At 33.4% G+C, this 8,818-nt stretch overlaps 1 protein-coding gene across 2 annotated transcripts; it reads right to left on the bottom strand.

Moving 5' to 3' along the window:
• Positions 1-1,365: 1,365 nt before the first annotated feature.
• LOC111789021 (ADP-ribosylation factor GTPase-activating protein AGD5) lies at positions 1,366-7,236 on the bottom strand. 2 transcript variants are annotated; one of them, XM_087121724.1, is made up of 12 exons: positions 7,071-7,229; positions 6,939-7,040; positions 5,441-5,499; positions 5,222-5,312; positions 4,709-4,763; positions 4,536-4,626; positions 4,175-4,409; positions 3,212-3,425; positions 2,960-3,138; positions 2,431-2,673; positions 2,279-2,337; positions 1,366-1,789 (listed from the first exon to the last, which is right to left on the bottom strand). In XM_087121724.1, exons 2-12 carry the CDS (start codon positions 6,987-6,989, stop codon positions 1,609-1,611), a joined length of 1,458 nt encoding a protein of 485 aa, XP_086977850.1. In that variant the 5' UTR covers positions 6,990-7,040; positions 7,071-7,229; the 3' UTR covers positions 1,366-1,608. The 2 variants fall into 2 exon arrangements, with proteins under 2 accessions (XP_086977850.1, XP_023525401.2); XM_023669633.2 differs by having other exon boundaries at positions 6,939-7,236.
• Positions 7,237-8,818: the final 1,582 nt, after the last annotated feature.

The raw sequence follows: 8,818 nt of genomic DNA, 5'->3' as shown, positions 1-8,818 counted from the left end.
GAAGTTCAGAAAATTAACGGAACTCCTATAATTTAGTTGGGACGGGGTTGAATGTACTGCTAAATACTTTAAATATTGTTAAAATAATTTTTTTAAAAATAAATATTTGAAATGACAATTTAAGCAGACACACAGAGTTAGTTTAGAATTTCGACTAAGAAGGTTGAGTTATTTAGAAAATGAGAAGAAGGGTTCGAGAGAAGAAAATTGAGTTAGCTCAAAGTTTCAACTATGAACCCGAAACCAAACCGAGTCAATTTGGGTTCAGGAAAAATAACCCAACCCAACTCCTATAATTCAGGTTGGTTTGGTGCGGGTTGTCAAGTTGGATTACACCCCTAATACTAATTTCTAATGAAGCTTGGAAGAGGCAAAATTACTCTCGAAACCGAACCGAGTCAATTTGGGTTCAGGAAAAATAACCCAACCCAACTCCTATAATTCAGGTTGGGTTGGTCCGGGTTGTCAGGTTGGATTACACCCCTAATACTAATTTCTAATGAAGCTTGGAAGAGGCAAAATTACTCCCGAAATCGAACCGAGTCAATTTGGGTTCAGGAAAAATAACCCAACCCAACTCCTATAATTCAGGTTGGGTTTGTCAGATCTACCTTAATACTAATTTCTAATGAAACTTCGAAGAGGCAAAATTACTCTAGCGTCAAATGATGATGCAATTAACGAGCAAGGATAAGGAGCAAAAACTGGAAATTAAGGCTTGCAATTATTTATATTCGATTATTAATTACTTTGTTTATTTTTGTTTTAACATTATTTTTCGGGAGAAAATTACATTTTTGCCTAAAACGTCCGATTTTAAAAAATTGTATTTTTTTTTTTTTTTTAATACAGACAGGTTTAGTAGTAAAATTTGAGGTGATACAAAACTCTTTTATTTTTTAATATCATACTACGGATAACAATAATTTATGTATTACTTCGGTCTATAATAATTCATGTATTACTCGTGTATGAAACACAAGTTAGGTGTATAACACATTCTACTTCCACATGTACCACTTCCAAATATAAGTTACATACACGATACATGATTTACATTAAATTGCAACCATTAAACACGATTCATTTAGTAGCTTAACCGAAGTCCAATATACACTACTTTTGCAACTACCCTAAATTTGTATTCATTTTTTTAAATGAAAAAAAAAACGCCCTATCGACGTATGAAGTTCTAAAGAACAAACCCTTTCCGACCAAATACAAGTATATAACTAATGTTCATTTCTAATCAAATGCAGTTACTAATTATCCAACAAAACTTCCAAGAACTCATCATAAGCAAAACTGAAAATTAAAATGAAGCACCATAAAGCAACAAACTAAAAAATGGTAATAGGTAGGTAATAAATCATATAAATCTACTCTCCTTTATTTGTGAAGACAAAGCTACTCATCATACAATTAAAGAAATCACTCGAAAAGGAACAATAAAATTACGAAAACTGAGACTGCCTCTACAAGTAATAGTTTACAATCCCCAGTACAGGTGGAAAAATTGGACACTGCTATCTTACTGCGCCTTAATTATCTTGGTATACCACCAAAAAATACCCAGCAGCATTATATCCTCATTCCAGCACCACTAGTTTAATGCTTTGAAAACATACCTTGGGTTAAAGAGGAGAAATCATACTCTTTTCCTGACTGTGAAGGAGTCGCTGATGACACCGATGCAGTCGATTGAGGTTTGTTTTTCCCTGTGGTGTTGGTGGTGGTGGTGCTCACGCCATTCACCGGCACTGAAGAAACTTGACCGAAGCTATAAAGGCTGTAAGAAAGAATATGAGAACTTTAGCTGATCATATTTAAGAATTGTTGAATCTATTTGATTGTATTCACCCAATCAATGTTCAAAATCTTTATTATTTACAGATCCCACGACATATTTTACCGAACGAATTGTTGTTAATAATGATAATTATACTGGAGAATTGAAGGGGTTTCTTTTTCCTTTTCCATCTTTTATCTTACATAAGGGACCAATTATGTTTCGGACATCAGCATTTCTTCCGCTGTAAGAAACAGACAGTCTCATTCACTCACTTAAGTTTCAGATTTTGGTTGTTTCCAGAATTCATCATCATTACGCTTGATAGAACAAATCTCTAAAAATGGAAAGAATCAAACAATTTCGATGAAAAATAACAATCTTGAACTCAAGTTGAAAAAGCTTTTGGAAGTATTTTTTGGTAGGAGCTTTTGAAAGTCTTTCAGAACTTGAAAATCCGTTGGAATACAAAGATACATAATTGCATACCTAGATGTAGGATATGAAACAGAACTCCCAACTGGATTTGCCAGCCCCCTGTTCATTGTCTAACTCACAAAATATAAAACAATTAGAAACTATGTGGATGAGAATCAATTAAGTTGGCTTCTAATAAACATTATAAGAATACTTGCTGCTACCTGCACTGTAGTTTGCAGCCCACCCTGTGGACCCATTTGCATCATCAATCCAGGGATCGGGTAGGTGACATTTGGCCAACTTTGAGGCGGAACATTGGTACCATTGGGGACAGCGGGTTGAGCGTTGCTAAATTTTGCGTCCCCAGCAGCTGATTTAGCTGCAGCAGCCATGAGAAGTGATTGTTGCTGAGCTAGTATCGCAAGTTGCTGTTGATGCATAGCAAATGGAGAGACCATATTGGACTGCACGTATTCAAATCAAAATATCAAATACAACTGTCAGTAGAAGCCCAAAACACTCCTCTTTAATCAAGTAGTTTTTTAACATATTTAAATTTTGTACAACTAAATAGATTAGTTCAGTTAAAACTAAAATAAAAGAAGAAAAGTTGCTCTTTCAACTGAAAATAACATGATGTAAAAATACCTAATTCAAACTCATAGGTTAAAATGGAAAAGTAGCGAGAAAAGTAGAAACTTTACTGAAGAGTATAATATCAAGTCTTAAAAGTGATAAGGCAATATTGACCTTTTCAAAAAGACTCATTATATCATTTTTAACATCTTTCACAGGTTTATCTGGAACTAAAGAAGGTGAAACTAAGGTTGAATCTTTGAAAAGATCCTCAATTCCAGAAGTGGACTGGGGAATGGCTTCAGCTGGTTTTGTTGGCGCAGGTTTCTCTGCTGATGATGCTTCTTCAGCAGCTGTAAAATTGAGCACACACCAAAAAATCAGAAATATATAAAAATGCTTGGGCAAGGAAAAGTTAAAACATACACTGGAAACCAGCCCATGAACTATCATCTGTAGAAACTGCAGCTGAGCCATCATCAGAGGGGCCATCAAAGGATAGCATGTTAAAAAGATCAGTAGCATAATCAACTTTTGGAGAGACAGCTGGGGCATCATTTGTAGTCTGTTTCGTTGCTTCAGCTTGCTGTACAACTGGTTCTGGTTTCGGCTCTTGGCATGGTTTGGGGGCTGGAGCAACCTGTACAAATATAGAAAACAAATGCATTAGAAGTTCTTGCCACATTTTGCTGAAGCTCTAATTGTTTTTTTTCTTTTTTTCTTTTTTTCTTTCTAAAAGCAAGAAACGACACTTTTCATTTTTGCTAAAGCTTAAAAGATATAAAAACACCACAAAGAGGAGAAAAACCAGAAATAATAATAAAGCACGTAAAAAGTTGCAATGGAAAAATAAAAGCATTATCGTTGAGACATAAATCTTGAATAGATCATTGATCACTAAACCCTCAATAGAGCTCAGGCAATGCCACCATAACTTACCCTGACGGGACTTTGGTGTGCTTCTGTTTCTACTCAGACGGGATATAAACATGCCCCCAGTTTGGTCCTCAGACCAAAACCAAAATGACTCATTTGTGAAGGAGAATCCATGATGAACGTCATTTTTATATGTGCATTATTAAATACATTATTGATGGCCTAGCAAACAATAGCATACATATTCTCTCTAATTTTGAATGTATAACTGTTAAAATAAGCACAATTAAACATTTATTAGTTATTTAGTAGTACAGAAGTAATATTATGAAATGAACTTCTAGGTACAAACTAATTTACATTTCACAGTTTCCACATTTATCTTTCCTCTTCCCCAACATGTCCTAAATCAAAAGTAATTATTGCATGATGAAATTCGTTAAAAAATTCATAATAGAAACATCCAACTGTTAAGTAGGGAAGTTAATAAACAGGGAAGAAAAGCCAGCATACTTGTTCAGGTCCTCTGGGAGGAACAGGAAGACTAACTCTCGCGGCAGGTATACTCTCTTTCACACTATGTGTTTGAAGTCTCTTCCTTTCCTCGAACAAATTTTCAGAATGGCCTGAATACCCTGATCCACTTCTTTCCGCAGGCCTCTGCCCATGCAAAGAAGGCCTTTCCTCCTGTACTTGAGAAGGTGATCTTGGTTTGCCATCCTTAGAAACCCATCTCTTATCTTCATACCTGTAAAATTTGCATAACGCAGAGTACTTTTGGACGTCAAGATACTGATAGGCATTACAAATGCAGCTATAGTTGTATTGTAAGAAAATGTTAATAGGTTAATCTAGCTTTTAAATCCAAACTTACTTTGCACGAATAAAATTCTCAATCCCAACTCTGTCATAATTTGGTGGTAGCTCCGCCTCCCAATAACTGTTTGCCTTCTCATTCCCCATTGCTACACAAACACAATCTCGGTAAGGAAAGAAATCAATATTGGCTGAAAAAAGAACAAATAAACTATAAGTCGAAGAGCATACATTGTATAAATGTAACCTGCTCTGGAAGCCAAGTATCCAAGGTAGCAGACCGTACCTGCAAACAAGAGCCATCAAACCATACTCACTATTGTCAGCATGCAAGAGATGTAAAAGGAATAATGCCCAGAAGTTGAAAGATAGATCACTAGAAGCTGAAAATTTTTGAAACATATATTGATGGCTAGCCAAATAGAGTTACTCAAGGTGAAGTTATTCAAAGGATAAAAACCAACAATTGAATCAATTACCAGGGACCTAGAGACACATAAAGAATAAGTGCCAATCAAGATAAAAGATGAATAGCCAAGAGGTACTTCTAAAATATAATCATTAAAAATCTCGACCCAAAAGACAAGCACTTATGGTCAAGAAGAATAAATTATTAAGAAGCTGTAAACAAACATATCTTCGATATACTCAATAATACATCCCATATGAAAATCAAATATCGCCAGTATTTACAAGGGAGCCAAGAGTCATTTTTCCTCAGTCATACACAAAGCAAAACACTACCTTCGATATGTGAACACCAAGGCTTCTGTGGATACCAGAACATTGCATACATATAAAAATGCCTAAATTAACACTAGCCCATCGTGGTCCCCTGAAAAACAGAAATCAACTGTCAAGCATTTATTCAACCAATAAATAGCATTGGGCTATTTATCGTGTAAACTAAGACTTGTTTCAGCAAAACAACAGTGAGAATGATAAAGAATCGAGAAAACATACTTAGCTTTGCAATCAGCACACTCCCTATTTTCTGGCAACTTAAGAAGCCCTTCTAATATCTGCACATAATAAGAGTATAAAAGGTAAGAATTTTACCAAAGAACCAGATTGTTAATCAGTGTAAGTAAAGGAACAACCATAACAAAAAATGTGTGTGTTGGACAGAAAATTTTGAAGTCTATAACTTGAAAAATCTTTCTTCCCATGTACTACTAATCTACATAATTACCAAGCACAAGTACAGCTAAAAATGCTGATGTTAAAATGTCTTTGACTCTGTATCCGATTAGCAACTATGAAACAGAGAAAATATTGGCAGTTGAGGAACCACAAGAAAAAAAATCCTCATCCATATTTCCAGAAAAGCTAAGCATATGCTGATAAGAACTAAGAAGATACGAATGCAAGCAGCTCAGGATAGAATAACTCTCTTTTCCAAGAATAAAACAATTCTTTGGAGGTAAAGGGACGTACTCGTCTCCTAACTCAGGCATATAGACTATCAACTTGTTGCTACAGGTCATAGAAAAAAGGGAAGGGTACTTCTCAGTCTTTTACACATTATACCGTCATGAAATTATTCGAGAACGAAGAACTGATGACAATAAAACTTTCCATATTTTGTTCCATGCCATGGTTATGAAGTAAAGGTATGATGCAATGAGACTTGAAGTAAGTTTTAGAAAACGATTGTGAATGAATTTTATAAAATACGTCAGTATCTGATATCTTGTACCACTAAATTCCCAAACAACTGGGATTCGGTAAAATCCAAACCCTTCATTCCAAGGACACTAATTTAATTAAAAGATTTTCGTCATTTCTAAGACATATTCAAATGGCGAGTTCAATTCCTTCCTTCCACACGGACCCCTCACTAAATCAATTATTATTTCTACGGTACGAAAGTAACATTTTGCTGATTAGAAAAAGGTTCTTGTCTGCAACTACAACTCTCGAATTATAATCGGGACAAGAACGTTCGAGCAAATTTGATATGAACACGATGAATCAAAATCACAAAATGACGATACTCAAACTCATAAGCAGTCGCTGTAATAACCTGAATCAGATGCATCGAGAGACAACGTACTGAAATCCACCAGAGAAAATTCAATCAAATCACCAAAAAGACAGCAAGAAGACAAAACCAAAACAACGAATAGGTAATCTAAACGTCGGATAAAATGCAATTGATCCAAACACGGAGATCAAACGAACCGCAACTCAAATCCATAACCATTTCGTTCGATCACATACAAAAGAATCCAAATCTATCCCTAATAACATCGAATTCAAACGTAATAACAAAAAAAAAAAAAAAAAAAAAAACAAACAAACAACAGAACACATCTCGGTTCAACTGATTAACAACCAGCCAACCAAACGAAGAGCGAGCATCAGTGAAACGAGAAAATTCAACTTGAAATTCAATAGTGAAAAGATTCATGATCCGAAGAAGACATGAGAAGATGGAAAAGGAAAAGAGAGAAGGTACCTTTCTGTGGCGGGCGTTAAGCTCCTTGGTGACGTTGGCCTTCTCATTCATGGTGGGAACGGGGAGAGGGCGGAAGAGAGAGGAGGAAGAGGAGGAGGAGGAGGAGGAGGAGGAGGAGGAGGAAGAAGAAGAAGAAGAAGCAGCCGGACACGGAGGTCAGAACGGTCTTTCAACACGGTTTTCTCTCTCCTCTCTTTCTCTTTCTCGTTCTCTCTCTAGAATGCCCCTTTCTTTGTTGCGTTTAGTTTCTCTCTCTAGCCCTTCGTCTCGTCTTCTGATTATTATTTTGAGACCCAAATGGAAAGACGGAGGAGGGAAAATAAATGGCTACCCCCAAAACCGCTTCTTCTTTACCTTTTTTTTTTCTTTCTTTTTTATTTATTTATCATTTATTTTTCAAATTTTTCAAATTTTTTAGAAATTTATTTCTCTTTATTTACTTATTTTTAAATATATATATATATATATATATATATATATATATATTTTTTTTTTTTTTTTTTTTTTTTTAATAAGAATTTTCATAAATTGGTTTAAAAAATTAGTAAGTTCATTAAGCATTGTTTACTCATTTAAACTAAGATTAGCATGCAATGTTTATGTCATATATTGACTTTTAACAAATTTAAAATTACAGATACATGCATATGTGGGAGATTTATTTTTTTTAAATTAAAATTTTCAAATCATTACTTTAATTTGACCTAAATTAAAAAAAATTATATGATTAATATACTTCAACTAAAATTTATTAGTTTAATGGTTAAGAAATTTCGTTCATCTTATGTGACCTCTTGTAATAGTAACGCTAAATTTGTTTGATGGGAGAACTGTGAAAAAAACAAGATTGCGTGCTGATGCAGTGCTTGTCACACGGGTTCTTGTTGATTAAATCTTTCAAAACAATAACACTTGTTTGAGATTCAAATCACTTCACAAGTAACAATGATTTTGAGCATGCAATCTAAAGAATTGCAAAGAAACTTAATCATTTACCTAATAATAAAGAATCCTTCTGAGAAAAAATAATATTCAAGTTTATTTTAGGGTAAGAACATCATCCTTATTTTGAGTAAGAGTTGATGTGACCTTATCACTAGAGGGGATCGTGGGATCATGGTTGACATTCTTCATCCTGCACTCATTTTTTAACGCAGTGTGCAAAACGCGCTAAATGTAGTTGCTAAAATCTAAATAATAGAAATCTCACTTGACTTTCACATGACATCAATGATAAATTTATTTGAATCTTGGACATAATCCATTTGAAGATAATTTGATAGATAAAATATTAATTATCATTTTAAAAAATGGATTCAATTAATTTTTATTATTATATTTTAAATTTACTGTCCTAAGTCCTCACAGGTAAAATATATTTTTTTCTATTTAATTCGTAAATTTTTAAGATTTGAATTTAATTTCGAGGTCTTTGTGACATCTTAAATCTTGAAATTAAATTGGATTCTTAATTAATATTTGAAATTTGAATTCGAATTCTAACTGGTCAATAAATAAAGTTAACTTTAATTAACCCAACCAAAATGAACGCGATAGTTAATATATATTTATTATATATAAATTAGTTCATTCGAATAAAAATACATTTAAACTTTAAAAATGAAAGTTTCTATTTCATTAATATTTTTAATATTTTTAAAAACTTTAAAAATATCTCTGATTTTTTTTAAATATTATTTATTAGTGTCACGTATTAAAAAATACTCATGAATATTAAAAAATTTGAAAATAATCTATGAGATGTCGATAAATGGTTTTCGTCCATGTATTGACGGTAAAACATTTTTTGAACTTTTATTTATAAAAGTAAAAGATATTAATGCTACTTTAATATTTGATCCGTTTAGAATTTTTTTAAA

This window comes from Cucurbita pepo, chromosome 2, assembly GCF_057944985.1.
Source record: "Cucurbita pepo subsp. pepo isolate OVF chromosome 2, ASM5794498v1, whole genome shotgun sequence".
NCBI lineage: Eukaryota > Viridiplantae > Streptophyta > Magnoliopsida > Cucurbitales > Cucurbitaceae > Cucurbita > Cucurbita pepo.
This window is presented reverse-complemented; position numbering and strand designations above follow the sequence as displayed.